Source organism: Pinus tabuliformis, chromosome 8 (genome assembly GCF_031772625.1).
Source record: "Pinus tabuliformis cultivar Carrire ecotype Pingquan chromosome 8, CPIR1, whole genome shotgun sequence".
Classification (NCBI taxonomy): Eukaryota; Viridiplantae; Streptophyta; class Pinopsida; order Pinales; family Pinaceae; genus Pinus; species Pinus tabuliformis.
The window spans coordinates 1,569,234,090-1,569,256,165 of record NC_142294.1 but is presented as its reverse complement, the minus strand read 5'-3'; the positions used below and the strand labels follow the sequence as shown (position 1 = coordinate 1,569,256,165).

The window sequence follows — 22,076 nt, the reverse complement described above, 5'->3', positions numbered from 1 at the left end:
GCAAGATGCTGCCAGCACATAGGTCAGTATGGCAGCATGGTGCAACAATGGCACATAATGCAGTACAGTCTATGTCACACGATTCGAGTTCGAATTCGAGTTCGACAACTATTAAGTTCGATTCAAATTCGAATTTTCCAATCAGGTTCGAATGAGGTTCGGCATTAGGATCGACTATATGATATATATATATATATATATATATATATATATATATATATATATATATATATATATATATATATATATATGTATATGTATATATCTATATATATATATCTATATGTATGTATATATGTATATATATATATATATATATATATGACAAAATAATAGAAAATTCAATATCGATCCATAAACACATGAATACAAATTCTTATTAGTAAACATACATGAAATAGGAAATTTAAAGACATTGCTTTCAGCAATGATTACCAACAGCCAATAAGCATAATAAGGAAATGAGAAACATGGAAATCCTCTGGATTTCAAATTAACGCCTCTTCTCAAACGCTTATCCTTTATACTAAATTAAAATAAGTTAAAATTGATCCAATACTTTTTACTTATTTATATGACATTTATGTGTGCCTAGTTTCAGCAATGACTACAAACAGTCAATAAACAGAAAAAAGAAATGATAAGCATGGAAATTTGGCTTTCAAATTAACACCTCTTCTCAGATGAGCGTTTTTTATACTAACTAAGTTAGGTTAAATTCGATTCAGTGTTTGTTACTTAATATATATGACATTTAGTTGTGCTTCTAGTTTTTGCTGTATTGTAGCCTTGCGATTGATATATCATTTTGGGTTTTGAATCACTTTTTTTGGTGAATTTTTCACCTATGTCCAAAAGACCAATTCACCCTTCAATTTTTATCATTTCATTTCTAGCAGACTAGCAGTGAAGCGAGTAACAACCCGACAGTGAAGGGACTAGTTTCAACCTAGTTGTTGCAAAAGTAGCAGTTCAAAAGTGTTTATGAAACTTCGAAGAGTGCATTTGCTGCCTGCACGTCTGCAAAGTGCAAACTGCACAGCGCTATCAATTGAGAACTCTACAAACAAACACTCAGCCTCACTCAATACTCCCTTCCCCACAGTGTGTGCCAAAATGGTAGCCAGCCATCGTTTATAAAGAATTATTTGGCGGGAAGAGTTGCTAAAAAGCGGTATGCAGCCCCTGGTTTTTCTTCTAAACCGTCAAATAAAACTGTCAAGAAAACCGTCGAACCTCAAAAAAATCGTTTAAGTTCGCATTGAGGTTCGTTGAGGTTCGATTAGGTTCGATGAAGTTCGATGAGGTTCGAGTTCGACTTGAGGTTCGAATTTCAGGTTCGAAGAACCTAAACGAACTTCAATTTTTTTTCAGGTTCACGGAATTTCGAACCTGAAGCTTCAGGTTTGCCGAACCCTGTGACATAGAGTACAGTGACGGGTACAATCATGATTAATGAAGCATGATGAGATGCAGCGTGATGATGAAATGTAGCACAACGATAGGTGAAGGAGTCACCTTGGAGAATCAGTTGAAGCAGCATGTCTTCAACTGATCTCATGTATCATCTTCTTAGAGATGATCTATGCTCTTATCTAGATAAGTCAAAGTGTTGACTTCCGTTATAAACATATTCTCTCTCTCTCTGTGCTGAACTATTGAAGAACATATAAGAAGATTTGATCAAGGGTTTCCCCACATTGGGGTTTGTCCCTGGCTAACGCCACATCTTTTGTCCTCTTGTCTTGGCTTGTCTTCTGCAATTTATGTTCATGTTCTATCTGCAGTTTACTTTAATGCTTATGTGATTGCTAATCTGGAAAAGATATTGAGCTAACTGTGAAAATTCAAATAAATTGCTTTAAGCATAGAACATACCTAAAATTAACATGGTATCAGAGCTGAGGTGAAGACAATGCCCAAGCAAGAGTGAAAGAGCAATCACCGAAGACAGTTGGGAAAGGACAAAAGGATCAGTGGATTCCTCATCCCTCTTCAAATTCACCAAGGGTGAAGTCGAAGCAAAGAATATTATCAGAATGTCACAGCAGAAGTTTTTGATGGCCTACCTAAAGATCACTTCAATGGGAAGTCCGGATCTAAGGGTGGAAGGAATTGCAGATGCCTTGGTTGTAATAAGTTCGGCCATTATGTAAAGGAGTGTCCGAATGGCAGAGACACATCTCTTGATGAAGATAACAATCATTCCAAGGACATCTTCAATGATCAAAGGAATGACAGGTAACGTAGGTCATCAAGGAAATGGCCGACTCTTCAAAGAAAGCAAGGAACACCAGTGCTTCAAGGCACTTCATCGGATAAAAGGGTGCACTCTCTAATTTGGTAAAGATGGAAACAATCATGGGATTATACTTGGAGCAGATGCCACCTATCCCAAAAAGGGTGTAGGGAATGTTACCCCTCAATTGAATGAGGGTAACTCGATTCATTTACAGAATCTCTTTCATGTACCTAATCGCAAGAACCTGGTGCCCATTTCAGCAATCGAAGTCAAAGGTTACGAGGGGGCACTCATCGGTGGAAAGGAACGTGTTTGAAAATAGAATTTTCAAAGATGTTTTTGAGTTTAGGGTTGTATCAAGTTGCAGGAAGTCCATTAGGGACCATGTCCATTGACACATAACACCAGAGGTCTGTGAGTCAAATGATGGCAGGGATGCCTGAATTCAAAAAGAGCATGAAAGTACATGTCTGAGATGTACCGAAGGAAAATATTACAAAGGGACCATTCCCCTCATGTACTAGGTCCACAGGTTTGGAACAACCCGAGGGGTTTGAGATTGATGATCAAAAATCTCACGTATGCAGGTGGAAGAAAGCCCTCTATGGCTTGAAGCAAAACTCCCCGTGCGTAGTATGAGAGGATTGATAGTTGTCAAATAAAGCTGAGGTTCACTAAGAGTGAAGCCGATCCAAACCATTGTTTGAAGGTTGTGGATGATAGACCTCTCATACCAGCACCTTATGAGTACGACCTATTTCTGACAGGTGCAGATCGTCTCATTTGCAGAAGTGAGAGGGAGTTGGATTCCGGATGTGGAATGATAAACTGCAAGCCTGTGACTACCTCGAGGATCTTAACTTTCAAAAGTTATATGGTAGTGATGTCGAAACAGATTTGGGAAATGCCTCTAAGTTTCATAAACTCATTCGCGTTGATGTTCTTGGTGAACTTTCGTCCGGATATATGTTTTGCAGTTAGCATGGCGAGCTCATATTTGGTTGAGCCTCACTGGATTGGTGCCAAGAATCTTCTAAGATATCTTCGGGGCACAATCTCTCATGGATTGAGATACATTGCCGGAAATATGAAACTGCATGATTATTCGAATGTTGATTGGGCAGGCAATGTGGAGGATCACTAGAACACTTCTTAGTGCTAGTTCTCTTTAGATTCTGATTTGATATCATGGATGAGCAGGAAGCAGAAGTCGATTGCTATAAGCACCAAGACTGAATACATAGCTACGAGTATGATCTCATGTGAAGCTACATGGTTGCAGAAGCTCTTAAGTGGGTTGTTTGTAAACATGATGAATACCAGTGTGATTCTCTGTGACAACCAGAGGGGGGATTCGATTATTGAGGAATCACGTATTCGATGATTGCTCCAACAGATAGACATCAGATACTGCCTTATCTGGAATATGGTAAGTCGATGAGCGAGGAGGCTCCATCGCATTGAGACTGATGTAAAAGTCGCAAACATTTTGTCAAAGCCCCAGGGAAAGGTCAAATCTGTGACTTTCCCAAACGACTTGGAGCCATTGAGAGACCTTATAAGGGTCTTGCATGTTGCATGCATTGATCTCTGGGAGCTCTGGGGGGCTTGGGGTACTTACTGGAGCAACATACGACCACAGGGCAATTCACCCTCCCCTGGTGGTGCGCTATGTACAAGATGATTAGTTCTCCTGTGGGCCAGGATGATTAACTGTGGAACAGGATGATTAGTTCTCCTGTGGGCCGGGATGATTAGTTCTCCCGTGGCAACTGTGGAACAAATTGATTAGTTCTCCTGTGGGCCGAGATGATTAGTTCTCTTGTGGCAACTATGAAACAGGATGATTACTTCTCCTGTGGGCCTGGATGATTAGTTCTCTCGTGGCAACTGTGGGGTAGGATGATTCATTCTCCTGTGGACAGGATGATTAGTTCTCCTGTCGAGGCATCCTACCCCTACAGTCTGGGACTCATGGGAAGTACCTCTCATCTGATAAATGAACAAGGAAATGGGGTTAGAGACCATACTAGTACTATCGATGGACGCATCGATGTATCTACCGTATTGCCTATGCTAGGATGACCTCCATTGATATGGGATCAATGAAATTGATATGGGATCAGTATGAGTGGTTTGAGACATTCTTGTGATATTGATCTGGGATCAATAAAACTGACTTCGGGCCAGTAAGAGTGATGTGACACACTCTCTTCAAATGAAACTGACTGCGGGTCAATAGAGAATGGTATGAGACATTCTCGATTAATTCTTCTTCTTCATGGTTCAGAGAGCAAAGCAATGCAAGGCACTGATGGCAGAGATAGTACAATCAGACATATGGATCAGCAAATGGAGTTCTCGCTAGTTTAGAGGGAGCGTTAAAATTGGCAACTAGAGCCAAACTCCATGTGGGTCATCTTATTAATGGAAGCTGATATTTTTCTTGGATCCCTCTCGTCGAGAGGTGTAGGATTGATCTAAAGATCATCTGATTCCGATAAATATTCATGGAAATATGAATTTATTTGTGTTATGGGACAATTCGTCAAGGTTAGTCCGCAACCAAATAAACCCCACTTGTGCTCAACGTTTTAGTACAAATAGAGGTGGCCTTCAAGTCATTTCAACACACTTGAGATCTCTTCCTCTCTACTTGTCTTTTGGTTTTAGTAGGAGGAGAGATCCTAAGGGATAATGCTACCCTAATCCAAAGGGCAAAAGTCGGAACTGCCGAGAATAGCCGAAATTGCCAGAATTGTCGAAACTGCCGGGAATAGCCAGAATTGTCGGAACTGCCAGGAAAAGACGGAACTGTCGAGAAAATCCGAAACTACATGGAAAAGTCGGAACTGCCGGGAAAAGCCAAAATTGTCGGGACAAGCTGGAACTGCCTAGAAAATCCAAAACTGCCGGGAAAATCCAGAACTGCCGGGAAAAACCGGAATTGTCGGGAAACGCTGGCTGCCAAGAAAATCCAAAACTACTGGGAAAAGCCAAAATTGTCCAAAACTGTCGGGAATAGCCGGAATTACTCAAACTGTCGAGAATAGCCGAAATTGTTGGAAATGTCGGGAATAGCCAGAATAACCAGAACTGTCGAGAATAGCCGAAATAACCGAAACTGCCGGAACTGCCGAGAAAAGCCGAAACAGTCGAAACTGCCGAGAAAAGTCGGAACTGCCGGGAAAAGTCAGAACTGCCGGGAAAAGCCGAAACTGCCGGGAACTAGCAGAACTATAGAGAATAGCCGGAATTGCCGAAACTGTCGAAACTACCGTGAATAGTCAAAACTCCCAGAATTGCCGGAACAGCCGAGAAAGCTGACACAAAGGGCAAAAGTCAGAACTGTCGAGAACTGCCAGGAAAAGCCGAGAATAGCCGAAATAGCTGAAATTGCCAGAACAGCCAAAATTGCTAGAACAACAAGAGCATCTGTCTCCAAAGGAGAGCAGCATGCAAGGGACAACTAACTAACATTGGGACGATTGTATGGTACTTAGCAGCAAATACACCAAGCATGCAATGTTACAGCTAGCATGCAAGGGACAGCTAGCATGCAACAGCAAGCATGCAAAGGACAACAAGCATGCTAGGGACAACAAGCAAGCAAGATGCAGCCAGCACATAGGTTAGTATGGCAACATGGTGCAGCAATGGCACATAATGTCGTACAATGATGGGTACAGTCATGATTAATGAAGCATGATGAAATGTAGCATAGTGATGATGGGTGCAGCATGATGACGAAATGCAGCACAACAATAGGTGAAGGAGTCACCTTGGAGAATCAGTTGAAGCAGCATGTCTTCAACTGATCTCATGTATCATCTTCTTAGAGATGATCTATGCTCTTATCTAGATAAGTCAAAGTGTCGACTTCCGTTGTAAAAGTACTATCTCTCTCTCTCTCTCTCTCTGCTGAACTATTGAAGAACATATAAAAAGAATTGATTAAGGGTTCCCCACATTGGGGTTTGTCCTTGGCTAACGCCACATCTTCTATCCTTTTGCCTTGGCTTGTCGTCTGCGATTTATGTTTATGTTCTATTTGCAGTTTACTTTAATGTTGATGTGATTGCTAATCTGGAAAAGATATTGCGCTAACTGTGAAAATTGAAATAAATTACTCTAAGCATAGAACATACCTAAAATTAACAAAGATACATTTGCTTTGAGTAGTGTTGAAGTTGAGTACATTGCAACCTATGAAGTAAGCAGAGAATTTGTCTAGTTAAGGAAGCTGCTATGGGATCTATTTGAAGGACCAATGGACCCTACAGTGATACATTGTGATAACACCAGTTGTATATGATTGTCTGAAGACCTAGTATTTCATGGAAAGATAGAGCATATCAACAACAAGTATCACCAGATTTGGAAGCTAGTACAAGACGGTGTGTTGCGGCTACAATATAGCTCCACTGATGAGTAGATAACTGACGTATTGATGAAATTTCTTCCTAATAAGAAGCTTGTATATCTAAGAGACAAGTTTGATTTGGTTGATGTATCCTCCTCGATTAAGAGGGAGAGAAAGGCACATCATTCTTGTCTTCACTTAGGAAGACAGAATGTTGAATTGGGTAAACATCTGCCCTCTGATGCGCTTTGAGGATGTGGTAGGCCTATCCAAGATAAGAATAGTCCAAAGAAGGTCATACTCTGTGAACACACGGGTGGGGTATGTATTTTTAAAGACGAAGATTATGGTGTGTATAAATCATTGGTCTCGCCAACATTGTGCTCTGACCTTGTGAAGAGACAAAGTTGTTAGTTAAGGCCTTGCTATATGACAATGTTGGTTGTTATGATGCTAAACAAATGGGTTACCAATCTAACTCTTCTTATCAGATCTCTTCAGATTGAGAATGTCCATGTACCATTTATGAATACCCCCCTAGTTAAGAGGGAGTGTTGAAAACTATGTAGCTAGGTTTGGTCTTCATAAATATGAAATGTACTTTTGATTCTTGTAAATTGTAAAACAAAAGAAAATTATTATTATTATTATTATTATTACTTTCAAAGCATGGGCTTCATGCTCAAGGTCTTTATTTTATAAGTCAGGCACCTATAGAGTGTTTCTAGGGGTGGTCCTCGGTCAAGAAGTCAAAAGAGTCATTGTCGTAAGTTGAAGACCCCATCAAGCAAGCACATTGTAACTTGTAAAGAAAATTATTTTTGTCCTTAAAAGTGTCAAAATACCCTGCAAGGCCATGTTGGCCTAGCAACTAGCAAGTCAACCTAATTTGAGGAGCCACGTCCACCTTGAGAAGCCTATATAAAGGAGGAAACTCGACCTCCTTGAAGCACATTCATCAATCACTCATCCAAGTGACGGAGGGACAAGAAGAAGGCAACGAAGAAGGAAGAGGACAAAGGAGACTTATTTTGGGCTATTTCTCTCTCGCACATGCAAAGGAAGGCTAGGGTTTTTAAAGCAGATCTAGGGTTTTCTTCTACAAGTTTGATCTTGAAGGAGGGAAGGAAAGAAGGTCACAAGAAGTCATCCCCAAACTCTAAAAGGAAGAGAAAAGCCTAGCAAAGGTCTAAGGAAGCCTTGGAAGGCTAAACAAAGCTCACACGTGTGGCAACAGCCACTACAGGAGGGCCGAAAATTTTAGGTTTGTTGTGGAGGTAGAAATTCTACAGTTGGCAGTCAAAGTTGTGCCACTGGAAGAGATTTGACTAGGTTTGACTTGTTTAAAGAAAGCACATCATCCAGAAAGGTTGGACTTGGTCTTGGAGGGTATTGGTCTTGGTGTAGAGGTCTTGGAATTCGTCAATTGAAGAATCTATAAGGAAGAGAAGGTATTAGCCGATTTTCCTCTCAATTGGAGAGGTTTTGGCCTTGGCTTGCAACCTATATTTTGTGTTATTGTTCTTCTTGTTTTGGTAGTTGTTTGATGATATACAAACATAAGTAAAGAAGTTAATAAATAAGAAAAAGTTAAAAAAAAATCACAAGCAAATATCAAGGAAAGCGAAATCAATCTAATCATTGCCTTATAGATTTCTCAACAAGAGTCACAATACAAGATGGCTATGTAGGATCCTCAAGAGCGAAAGGCTTCTATGAGTGGGATGTCTTCAAAGAAGCGTCCTTGTCATGTAGTAGGAATTTCTTATGTGTCATATGGAGCAACTATGGTAGCGGATCAAATGTGGAAATGTGTTCTACATTTGACAGAGCCACTTCCAGGTGGTGTTGTGAGAATAAATCCCTCCCTAAGAGGGAGTGTTGATGTTTTGGGTAGCATTGAGAATATTCACATGTGTGGGGCATGTGGGGCATGTGGGCTAAGTGATAAACACATGGTATTCTTATGACCCGTGGTATTTTGATGACACATGGTATTTTGATCACCAATAGGATATACCCATGGTATTGCGCACTTTGGAATAGTACAGGGGTGAGAGATTCATTCTTGTTGTCTTATTGTTGGCAAGGGACAATCTTGTGGAGGAGAAGGCCGAGTATGCCTTAAGACCCTTTGAGGGTCAAGAGGATTGTTGGAAAATCAAGAGACTTAGGGATTATATGGATTTTCTTTAACTTGATAATTACTTGTCATGTGTGTTGGTCTTTTATTACTTTATTAGATCTTGTTCATCACGCAATTACCAAAACAATGAAGATCACAAGAAGACAAAGTACAGAAGATATAGGCTCTAAGCCAAGGAGACTTCCAAGACCCAAAGACCAAAGCCCAAGATCCTCCCAAGCACCAAGTCAACCCCCAACAAAGTCTTCTTCAAGGCAACTTCCAATCTTCAACCTGCTACAATTTCGTCCCAAAATTCTAGCCTTGCAACTACTTCTCAAATTTTGACCTTGCAACTTCGACCTCCTGCAACTTCACACGTGTGGACAAGAAAAGATTATCTTCCAAAGATTTCAACTTCTACTCCTCTTCTTCGTCCTCCTTGCTACTCATTCTACTCTTTGCTATTGCAAATTGAACTTGAGATGAGATGTCCTCCATGTGAGCCAAATTCCTCCTTTATATAGCCTTTCTCAAGGGTTGACTTATCCTCCTTTAGACTGACTTGGACTTCAGATACAAAAATGGTTTTTTTCTTGATAAAATAAATATACCTCTTTATTAAAATGAATTCAAATGGGACTATGACACAAAATAATTTATTCTTTGTCCTAAAAAGACCTGGAAGCACGAAGAACATGCTTTGACCTAGACGTGAGCATGAAACCCATGCTTTACATAAAACAAAATCGTTATTTTTTTTTCCTTTTCTTTCCTTATACAAAATATACGATGTCATAATTACAAAATAAGTCTTTATAAAGACTGAACCTAGTTACAGTTTCCAACACTCCCTCTTAACTAAAAAGGTATTCATAATACCATTACTTGGTACAAGGAATCCCAATTCTTGAAGCATTCTCATAAGATGAGTCCAATGGATAAGCCATCTTTGTCAAGCATCTATATCATAACCAACATTATCCTTGAAGGCCTTGACAAACTCATCCTCATTTGAAAGCATTATGCTAGGTGGCTTTACATGAGCTGCCACACTACCTCTAAGGCACATACCGCATCCAAATGTTCACCAGGTATAGTTCGAACTAGGGTCCAAGAGCCATGGGAACCTTACGACCAACACAATAAAAATAGATATAATATGACTAATGCATTTTTATGTTAACATTTAGGGACCCCTCAAACTACATGGTTGTCTTATGGTAAATGTCTTGGCCTTGCAATACCCGAATTTTCTTTTCTCATTAGACTGAAATTTTCTCAACACAAACTTTAGCTTTACTTCACTACCTCATTTGGTATATCAAGGTTGTTAAAATTGGCAACTAGGGCAAAATTCCAACTTGGGACAACTCATATGATGGAGATGATTATTGCATTGGATTCCTCTTTTCGAGAGGTCCAAGATTGATATAAAGATCATCTCATTCTGACAAGCAAAAATATGATTTTGAATTTCTTCTCTCACATGTACAAATTGTTCAAGTCGACCTCAGCTTAATGTAGGCTTAAGAAGCCCAATAAATGTGTCTCTTCACCCACAACAAAGTGTATAAATAGAAGAGACCTCTCTCCTCATTTGGACATCAATCACTGGCTCATTCTTCTCTCTCTTCGACAGAATGGTTCGTACAACTTGGGCATCTTCTCTCTCTCTCCCCCACACGTGCAGTTAAGAGGACTTTTTTTGGGCTAAAACAAAACTGAAGATTTCATACTACTGAACACTATTGTTTTGATTGAATTTGATAGTGTTTTTGGAGGCAAAATTTCGCTTTCTTGAGGCCACATTGATTGGCACAAAAATCAAGAAGTTTGGGATTGTTTGACCTGTGTTGACCACATGATTGTTTGACCGCAAGGCTTATTGTTGTTTGACCGAGTTTGACTAGAGTTTGTGGGACTGTTTTGGTTGACTTTCAACTTTGCTGGAGGCCGAATTGAATTGTCTTTGATCGAGCTTTAAAGGAGTTGTTTTGTTGCTGACTTGAACAGTGTTGACTCTCTGGTTAGGGTTGAAGTTTGACTACAGTTGACTGAAGAATTTGACAGGATTGATTTGACTATGTATTGGGCTAGTCTATTTGACTTTTGTACTCTCTCTACTAAACTATTGAATAATAATAAAAATATTTGATCCAAGTGTTTTCCCCAAATTAGGGTTTTTCCCTGGCATCCGCCAAATCTGGTGTCTTCTTGTCTTGGCTTATCTCTTTCATTTGTTTTTACTTTCTATCTGCATCTACTATCAATATGATTAATAGTTGAAGTGATTGCTACTGCTAAAGGAACATTGAAGTAAATTGTGTTAAGCATAGAACATACCATTGTTATATCTAAAATTAACATGGTACTAGAGCTCAGGTGAAGACAAAGCCCAAGCAAGAGTGAGAAAAGCAATCACTAAGGGAAGTTGTTGGACAAGAATTTAGATCTAGCCTCAATGACGACTACATCTTACTTCAAATCTAAGGACAAGCTTAAGGACAAATCCGACTATCATGCATGGAAAATGTCCCTGCATTTGACTTTGGAAGAAAATGATGTTATGGGCTATGTCAAAGGAAGAGTGGTGGAGCCTCCTTCAAATGCACCCGTTGTTGCAAAAAAAAAGTATAAGAAAGGTAAGGTCAAAGCTAAGAAAATCATTATTGATTCTATTCACAAGCCTTTGGTTGCCTATATTTCTGATTTGGAAACATCTAAGGAGATGTATGACAGCCTGGTTGGGATGTTCAAAGTAAATAATGCAAATCAAGTTCTCTTTCTCAAGAACAAGTTGAAAGACATCAAGATGGATAAAGGAGAGTCCATTCAATCTTATTTCATGAGGATTATCGAAATCAAGAATGATCTCCTATCTATTGGAGTAGTTGTTAGTGACAGAGAGCCCACTCTTATTGCACTTGGAGGCCTTACAAGAGAATGGGATGTGTTTAACACTACAATCATCAACAATGACAAGATTCCAGGATTTAATGAATTATTGGCTAGATGCACTCAAGAAGAAATAAGGATGATAGAAAGAGATAAGCCCTCAATTGGAAATAATCCTACCACGTTCTCCACTCATGCTAAAAGAAAGAACAATGTTGGTCCAAGAAGACAAGGTGAAGGGTTTAAGTCGGGATTCAAAGAAGGAAGAAAGGGAAGATGCTTCAATTGCAACAGGTTTGGCCACTTTGCTAGTGTGTCCTCACAAGAAGGATACTCTAAGGATGCTGACAACAACAACCACAACAACTACAAAAGAAACGACAATCAAAGGAACAACAAGTTCAACAACAAAGGAAAGAGGAATGCTCTCGTTGCTCAATATGGTAATGTTCGTCCTCCCAAGAAGTCGAGAAACTCCAAGTATGAAGAAACTAAAGGTGTAGATAAGAGAAACTCCAAGTATGAAGAAACTAAAGGTGTAGATAAGCAAAAAGAATTTTATCTTATTTCTACCCTCATCACTGCCTCTCCTCCGAATACATTGGATCGTTGGTTGATAGATAGTGGTGCCTCAAGTCACTTCACTGGGTACAAGGAGGCCCTCTCAAACTTCGTTGAAAAGAAGCCAAATTTGGAGATTTACTTGGGGACAATGCCACCTATCTCATGAAAGGGATGGGGACTATTAGTCTTCACTTAAATTAAGGTCAAACTCTTCATTTACAAGAAGTGGTGTATTTACCTGATCTGAAAAAGAACTTGGTCTCTATTTTTGCAATGGAAGATAAAGGTTTCAAGGTGACATCCATTGATGGGAAGGTACGTGTTTAGCAAAGGAACCCGAAAGATGCATTTACACTTGGATTTAGGGTTGAAGGTCTCTATCAAGTTGGAGGAAGTCCTTCGGGAGCAATGACTTGCTATACTTCTCTTCAATCAGAATTATGGCACTGAAGATTTACTCACCTTCATTACAAAGCCTTACCTGATGTAAGGAAGATGATCACAGGTATGCCTGAATTCAGCATAGATCATGAAAGAGTTGTCAGGGTTGTGCAACTAGAAAACATACAAGGGGACCATTCCCCTCAAGTGAAAGTCAAGCTACTGATCTTCTTCAATTGATCCATTCTGATCTATCAAGTATGTTGCCTGTAACTTCTTTAGGAGGATACTTGTACTATGCAATTTGTGTGGATGACTTCTCTCGCAAAACATGGATCTATTTCTTGAAGAAGAAAGAAGTGTTCAAATGGTTCTGCTCTTTCAAAGCCTTGATCGAAAATCAAACAGGGAAAAAAATCAAAATATTGAGGACCGATAATGGAACCAAATATTTGTCAAATGAATTCAATGACTATTGTAGAGAAGTTGGCATTAAGAGGGAGACCACTATTGCATATACTCCTGAGCAAAATGGTGTTGTTGAAAGGAAGAATTGAACTATCATAGAAGCCACTCGTGCCATGCTTCATAACCAAGGCCAATTGAAGTTCTTATAGGAAGAAGTTGCTAACAATGTTGTGTATGTTCAAAATAGATGCCCATATCAAGCATTGGACTTCAAGACACCAAAATAAGTTTTCACTGGTAAGAAACCTAATGTTTCTCATTTTAGAATTTTTGGTTGTCCCGTACATTGTCATGTGCCGAAAAAGAAAAGAAACAACCTAAATGCTTCTGGGAAGAAAGGAACATTTGTGGGCTACAGTGAAACTTCGAAGGCATATAGAATATATGTGCTTGGTCAAAGAGAAGTGGAAATAAGTCATGATGTCACTTTCGATGAAGATTTTGCCCTTGGGCAAGTCAAAGATCTTCCTATCCCTAGGAAGGACAATGATGATGATGCAGGAAAGCAGAATGAATCTTCGACAGATGATCTAATGCCCGATGTTGAAGGTCTGATGGATCCCATTGATCCACCTCCTAGCAAGCCCTTTACTTCAAGAAAAAGACCTTTGTGGCTCAAAGATACTCTTGAAGATGTCAAAAGACAAGTTGCACCAAGGGGGAAATTTCATGAAAGCAAGAAGTCGAATAAGTACTAAGGGTACTTAGCTGCTATGAGTACCATAGTTCAATATGAGCAATGTACATTCAAAGAAGTCGTGAAGCACCAAGTTTGGAAGGATGTGATGAACAAGGACAAGTCAGTGGTCAATTTAAAATGGCTTTATAGAATCAAACATGGAGCTTATGGGAGTGTTGAAAAGTTCAAGGCCAAGTTCATTGCTCAAAGCTTCTCTCAAAAGGAAGGAGTAGACTATGATGAGATATTTGCACCAATTGCCCGATATACCACTATCCGTTCGATTATAGCTCTTGCTACCTCTCAAGGATGGAGCCTACACCAAATGGATGTCAAAATTGCTTTCTTGCATGGCTCGCTTAAGGAGGAAGTCTATGTAGAACAACCCGAGGGGTTCGAAGTTCAAGATCGTAAGACACATGTATGCAGGTTGAAAAAAGCCCTCTATGCGTTGAAGCAAGCCCCCAAGGCTTGGTATGAGAGGATAGATAGTTATCTTATGAAGCTAGGTTTTACCAAGAGTGAAGTTGACGAAAACCTATACTTCAAGGTTGAAAAGGACATGCCTCTCATTCAAGTCCTTTATGTGGATGATCTCTTTTTGACAGGTGATGACCCTCTCATTTGCCAATGCAAGAGGGAGTTGGCTTCCGAATTCAAATGAAGGACCTAGGACTGATGCACTACTTCCTAGAGCTAGAGGCCTGGCAAAAGCCAAGTGAGATTTTCCTTTCTCAAGGAAAATACATTGTGAAGCTCCCTGAGAGATGTGTGATGGTGTATTGCAAGTCCATGTCTACTCTAAAGGAACTCAACTTCAAGAAGTTATGTGGAAGTGTTGTTGGGCTTGGATTAGTGAACCCTTCCGAGAATCGACAACTTTTGGGGGCCCTAATGTTCTTGGTAAACCCTTGTCCTGACATATGCTTCATGGTGAACACGTTGAGTCAATTTATGGGTGAGCCTCATCACATTCATTAGATTGTTGCTAAGAATCTCTTGAGATATCTCCAGGGCACAATCCATTATGGACTGAGATACACTGTTGAGAATTTGAAGCTACATGGATAGACTGATGCTGACTAGGCTGGCAGTGTGGTGGATCATAAGAGCACGCCTGGGTGTTGCTTTTCTTTAGGGTCTGCTTCAATATCTTAAATGAGTAGGAAGCAAAAATCGATTGCTTTAAGCACCACCGAGGCCGAATACATTGTTGCGAGTATGCCCTGTTGTGAAGTTGTTTGGTTGAAGAAGCTCTTCGGTGAGCTATTTGAGCATGTGCTAGATACCACCATGATCTTCTGCGACAACCAAAGTGAGATTCGCCTTTCAGAGAATTTTGTGTTCCACAACCGCTCCAAGCACATTAATATCAAGTACCACTTTATCCAAGATATGGTACAACATGGAGCAATAAGGCTCCAACACATCAGGACAGACGAGTAAGTCGCAGATATCCTCACGAAGCCCTTACGGAAGGTCAAAATCTTAACCTTCTGAGAGAGACTTGGAGTCGTGGAAATACCCTCCTATGAGGGTCTCGCATGTGTTGGACACTAAGCTCTGGGAGCTCCTGGGGGCTTGGGGTACTTCTTGGAGCTACGAACAACCACAGGGTGAGTGGTTCACCTTCCGCTAGTGTTGCGTTATGTATAGGGTGAATGGTTCACCTTCCCTTATGATACCCTATGATGGTTGACATGTGTGTAGGATAAGCGACTCACCTTCCCCTCCAATTGCGGACACAAGTATGTAGGGTGAGTTGTTCACCTTCCCCTGTGATTGACACATGCATAAGATGAGTGGTTCACCTTCTCCTGTTGATGCCCCAGCATACATCCCACCCATGGAGTCTGGGACTCATGAGAAGTACCTCTCATATGGGTAATGAGTTAGGAAAAATGGTTAGGCACCATAGCACTGTCGATGGACGCATTGTGTATTGTCGTATTCCCTATGACTAGGATGCATGGTGTTCAACAACTTATTTGGGATAATGGACTAACTTTTGTCAGTCGAGAGTGGTAAGGTCTTGTGACTCATGCTCGATCACTTCTTCTTCATTATTACTTCATGGTTCAATAGAGCAAAGCACAACAGTGATTACAAAGATGGTACATGACGACAAGATCGCATTATCATGACAGATGGATTGGCAAGTGGAATTATCCCTAGTTGAGAGGGAGTGTTAAAATTGGCAACTAGGGCCAAATTCCACCTTGGACAGCTCATATGATGGGAGATGATTATTGCATTGGATTCCTCTTTTTGAGAGGTCCAAGATTGATATAAAGATCATCTCATTTGGACAAGCAGAAGTGTGATTTTGAATTTATTCTCTCACATATACAAATTGTTCAGGTTGACCCCAACTTAATGTAGGCTCAAGCAGCCCAATAAATGTGTCTCTTCACCCACAACGAAGTATATAAATAGAAGAGACCTCTCTCCTCATTTGGACATCAATCACTCATTCATTCTTCTCTCTCTTCAATAGATTGGTTCGTACAACTTGGGCATCTTCTCTCTCTCTCTCACACGTGCGACTAAGACGACAATTTTTTGGGCTAAAACAGAACCGAAATTTTCAAACTGTTGACCACGTTGATCACTGATGTTTTGACCAAATTTGACTGCATTTTCGAAGGCAAATTTTTGCTTTCTTGAGGCCGCATTGTTTGGCATGAAAATCAAGAAGTTTGGGATTATTCGGCTTGCGTTGACCACAGGACTATTTGACCTCAAGGCTGACTACTATTTGACCGAGTTTGACCTAAGTTTTGGGAATATTTTGGGTTGACCTTTGTTGGAGGTCAAATAGAACTACCTTTGAGGAGGTGTTTTGTTGTTGATTTGACCAACATTGACTTTCTAGTTAGGGCTGAAGTTTGACTACAAAATTTGACAGGACTGATTTGACTTTGTATTGGGCTAGTCTATTTGACTTGTGTACTCTCTCTCTTTTGAACTATTGAATAATAATAAGAAGATTTTATCAAAGGGTTTTCCCCACATTAAGGTTTTCCCCTGGCATCCGCCAACTCTGGTGTCCTCTTGTCTTGGCTTATCTTCTGCATTTGTTTTTATGATCTATTTGCATTTACTGCCAATATGATTAATGGTTGATGTGATTGCTACTACTAAAAGGAACATTGAAGTAAATTGTCCTAAACATAGAACATACCATTGTTATCTAAAATTTAAAGAAGGAAACAAATTATTAAATTAAAAAAAAAAAAAGCACTACCAATGATTTCTTAAAAAGGCTTGTTTAACCCATTGGTAAATTTGTCTAGCATGAGCACGAATAAACCTTCCAACCTCAATCCTATAAATGTATTTGCATTCAAGTCAATCTATCGAGTCTCTAGCAATTTGAATAAATTCACCAATATACAAGTTGGGGATAGAAATGTCTAACAACTTGTACAATATCTCAATCTCACAAGTACTTGCTTTCGCTGCCAAGGTCATAATACCTACTTCAAGGATCCACTAATTGTAATCCTCAAGCCCTTCAAAAAATTCAAGCCCCACAAGCTCCTAAAAATAGCCAAGATGGTTGCATTGTGGTTACAACTTGTAAGAAAGGCTTCAATGTTGGTGTAGCCTCTAGTTGCCTCTTAGTCTATAATATCGACCTACACACCAAATCCCTGACACAAGTAACCCCAACTAGAACTAAGCATGCAACCATTGGTCCCTAAAGATGTTGGCCTCACAATAATGTAAATAGATAAGTTAGGTTGTCTCCACTTTTGTTGCATTTGAATTTAGTAATATGCATGCAAGAAAGCACAACACTTCTTCAAAGACCAAGGAAACCAAACAAGAAAGCACAACACTTCTTCAAAGACCAAGGACACCAAATGATGTATTCCACTACACTAAACAATTAGAGATGGTACAAATACAAGAGATGGGGATAATTCAAAGATGTTATATCCCTTTGCTCTACCAAAATGAATAAAAAAACATCGAGGTGAGTCAAAATTGAGCAAGAAATGGCTAGTGGGTAATCAAGCCCCTCATTTCAATTTCATTCTATTAAAAACACCAAGTCATGCCTAGTTATCTTCTTATTAAGAAAATCCTACCACTGTCTATGCTAGGACCAACAAATTATTAAGGCAATAAAGGCTTCCATCATGCCATGCATTTCGCTCCAAAAGATTGAGGCTTAGGTATTGTCAATGCCAATACACAAGGTTTTGCTTTGTTCATCAAATGTATTATTGATTAGTAAAATGCAACAAAGCCTAGAAATCCATGTTACACCATGGTATTGTGTCAAGTGCTCCATGCAAGAAAAGATGGTGGTGTGGCCTTAACTTACAAACCTTGTTGATCACCAAAATCCTCATCAAGACAAATGAATCTTTGGCTCGTAAGGACATATAAAAAGATGGTGCACCAAAATCATTTTAAAAGTGGCCTCTAATTTTAAAATCATTCCATTTAGTTGTCTCCACTTTCCTTCTTTGCAAGTAAGCCCTCTACATTTTCTTGACAAACGCATTGGAGCTATTCAAGATAATCTCTTCACATAGACTAGAAAATAAATCCCTTTGGCCCAACTAAACACACTTACAAACCTCGTTGATCACCAAAAGCCTCATCAAGACAAATGAATCTTTGGCTTGTAAGGACATATAAAAAGATGGTGCACCAAAATCATTTTAAAAGTGGCCTCTAATTTTAAAATCATTCCATTTAGTTGTCTCCACTTTCCTTCTTTGCAAGTAAGCCCTCTACATTTTCTTGACAAACACATTGGAGCTATTCAAGATAATCTCTTCACATAGACTAGAAAATAAATCCCTTTGGCCCAACTAAACACACTTACAAACCTCGTTGATCACCAAAAGCCTCATCAAGACAAATGAATCTTTGGCTCGTAAGGACATATAAAAAGATGGTGCACCAAAATCATTTTAAAAGTGGCCTCTAATTTTAAAATCATCCATTTAGTTCTCTCCACTTTCCGTCTTTGCAAGTAAGCCCTCTACATTTTCTTGACAAACGCATTGGAGCTATTCAAGATAATCACTTCACATAGACTAGAAAATAAATCCCTTCGGCCCAACTAAAGCATGCTTTGACACTTGAAATTTCGAAAACTTATTTTTGAGAAATGCAAAGCCTAGTTCCTAATCACCTTGCTTTTAAATTGTTTGTTGCTCCCACACACAATTGATGAAAGGAGGGGGCTTCAAACTACACAAAGCACTCTGTTAAATGTAAGCCTACATTAGGTTATAAATGGCTCCAGCCACCTACTATGTTGAACCTACGTTTGAACAAAAGTTAAAAGCTAACAGCCAAGGTGATTGCATGCCTTCCCTTATAAGAATTTATAGTTCTCATATAGCCCTGTGACAAATCATCCAATGTTCCTCATATGTGCCATGATTTGCATTTACTCTTGTATGATACCATGGTCAACCAAATCATATGTCATGGTTGCATTTTGTAGATCAAACAACCTAACATTCTTACATAATATATCCTCCTGCTAATAGGTGGTCCATTAAAAAGACGTAATGTTAATTCTTTTTTGATTGGTTTTCCTAATTGGTGTTATAAAACCAAACTGAACTTTTCAGAAAAAAATAATTGTTTATAGATAGTAGTAAAAAGAAACTTCAAAAACCTAAAAGTCAAAATTGAAGGGCTTTCAGAATTGATTTCCACTTTAGTCCCTGCGTTCTGGATAGTAAATCCTTCATTCACTCGCAAGTTGCTGGATGACTGGTCTCTCAAAACATCATCAGGGTGGCTTTAAATCAACGCTATTATGGCATTCCATAACCTGCTACTGACTATTATACTGTGGGCTACCCAGACCAATGGGCTACTCTACAATTAACTGTGTTTAATAAAAAGGAGTGAAGAAAGCAGGGTAATGTGTGTGTACCTGGGTTCCTGCAGTTTTATTGAGAAGAATGCATATGACCAAAACCTTCCAAGGATCTTCGTAGTATTCCTCCTGGAGGAGGCCATGAACAGATTTAGGCGGAATCCAGGCATTTTCTGGTGATTTTCTCAGGTAAGCATCATTTTTCTCTTTCTTCTTCTTGAGAGTGGGCTTGTTTACCACTACGATGTCATTGAATCCATGCGGAAAATAGGGAGAAACCAGCCTCTTCTTTTCCATCGAGGAATCATCTCCCTTCTTTTTCTTCAAAGGCAAGGAACTCTGGTCCTGCTGTGCTTCGAAGTGAAGGGAAGCCTTTGTTTTAGGCTTGCTTGCACCTACAGTGCCGTTATCTCCATGGGCGGAGTAAGGGGAAACCAATTTCTCATTGGTTTTCGCCTTCGCCTTCGTCTCCACCTTATTGTTGCAGACCATTACATTTATACCCATACGACCGTCACCCTCGCCGTCGTCCTCGACTTGGAAGTGACGGGAAGCCTTTGTTTCAGACTTGCTTGTCATTACAGTGTCATTTTCTTCATGGGGAAAGTAAGGGGAAACCAACATCTCATTGTTTGGGGCCTGAGCCTTCGCCTTCGTCTCCCCCGTATTGTTGCAGACCATTATACCCATGCAGCCTTCACCCTCGCCTCGGAAGTGACGGGAAAACTTTGTTTCAGATTTGCTTGCCACTACAGTGTCATTTTCTCCATGGGGGAAGTAAGGGGAAACCAACCTCTTATTGTTCGGGGCCTGCGTCTTTGCCTTCATCTCCACCTTATTGTTGCGGACCATTATACCCATAAGACCTTGACCCTCGCCCTCGCTTCGGTTGTCCTTTTGAAAATAAGGAGAAACCAACTTTCCGTCAGCTGTAACTATGGGCCTGGTTTTGACGTTGGCTTTGCCCTTGGGCAGTCTTTTCCTTTTATTTCTCATTTCTGACTTGATAATCATTTCAGAGCCGTCGCCCTCGTCTCGGTTATCTTTCAGAAAATAAGGAGAAACCAACTTTCCATCAACCATAACTATGGGCCTGCCTTTGACGTTGCCTTTGTCCTTGGGCAGCCTTTTCCTTTTATTGCTCATTTCTGACTCGATAATTATTTCAGAGCAGTCGCCCTCGCCTCGGTTCTGTTTTTGAAAATAAGGAGAAACTAACTTTCCGTCGGCCATAACTATGGGCCTGGATTTGACATTGGCTTTGCCCTTAGGAAGCCTTTTCCTTTCATTGCTCAGTTGTGAGTTGATAATTATTTCAGAGCCCTCGCGCTCGCCTCGGTTGCCTTTTTCAAAATAAGGAGAAACCAACTTTCCGTCAGCCTTAACTCTGGGCCTGGTTTTGACATTGGCTTTACCCTTGGGCAACCTTTTCCTTTCATTGCTTATTTGTGAATTTATAATTACTTCGGAGCCGTGGCTAAGTTGGGGCTGGCCTTGAAAGTAGGGAGAGAGCACCAAATCAGCCGAAGAGCCAGAAACTGAAGCTGATTTTTCCCTCTTCTTGTAGATGTCATAGCATTCACAGTCTTGTTCAGACCCAAATTCAGATTCAAGAATGACTCCCCAAATACCCATCTCTCCTCCGCTGATTCTTTTTGCTTCCACCTTGAGTTGGAGCTGCTGTTGAAGGGACGAGACCACCAAATTAGCCGGAGAGGCAGATGTTTGAAGCCGATTTTTCCCTCTTCCTGAAGTTTATCAGAGCACTCCCAAACTCCATTCTTGTCAAAACGCAACTTCAATGATGGAACAGAAAAATGAAAAATAAAGAGCTATGAAAGCCCGTGCAGTAAAGGCAGGGCAGGTGAAGAATTGTAACCCCTTCAGTGGGAAGACAAGCCCAACGAAAATGAAAATAACCCCCCATTTTCATACGCCATTTAAACATCGCTGCATTCAATTAATAACGACAGTTGTTCTGCACGCATAGGTGTAGCTGAAAAGAATGGTTTATTAGATCAGTGGATGCATTAAATTACCCCGCTGAAACCAGAAGGCGGTGAAGTACGGTAAATTTTATTGGTAGATGGATTAAATTACCACGCCTGAAACTAAAGAACGTGGCATCGCGAGATTTAGGTTTATACCTATATGAGTCGGATATTAATTGTTTTAAATTGTTTTTAGGGCTAGGGCTGTAGTCATTTTTCATCCATTGAAATTTTAATAAAAGTATAAAAGTTTTTGGATGGAATAAAATCGATCCTTTATTGTAAACTTGGTTTAGCTCATTGTAGGAAAGTTGTGCAAAATTTATTTTAGGTGTAGTTTAAAAAATTTATAAATTAGTTTGGAAAATAATTGAAATTTATGTAAGATTATGATAAAATTTGGCAGAAATTTTGGAAATGAGTTGCATCACTTCTCAAATTTCAGGATTAAAATTATTCAAACACTTCAATATTCTGATTTTTTGAATTTCTTTTACCAGATTCC

The 22,076-nt window shown here is 39.8% G+C and overlaps 1 protein-coding gene across 1 annotated transcript in view; it reads right to left on the bottom strand.

Annotated features, from left to right (window-relative positions):
• LOC149242011 (uncharacterized) overlaps nucleotides 1-21,805 on the bottom strand; it is a 33,784-nt gene extending 11,979 nt beyond the window's left edge. Inside the window, exon 1 of the mRNA XM_089374120.1 lies at nucleotides 19,638-21,805. Coding sequence (XP_089230246.1) covers nucleotides 19,638-21,215 — 1,578 coding nt within the window. The 5' untranslated portion in view covers nucleotides 21,216-21,805. The remainder of the gene's footprint in view (nucleotides 1-19,637) is intronic.
• Between the last annotated feature and the right edge of the window lie 271 nt (nucleotides 21,806-22,076).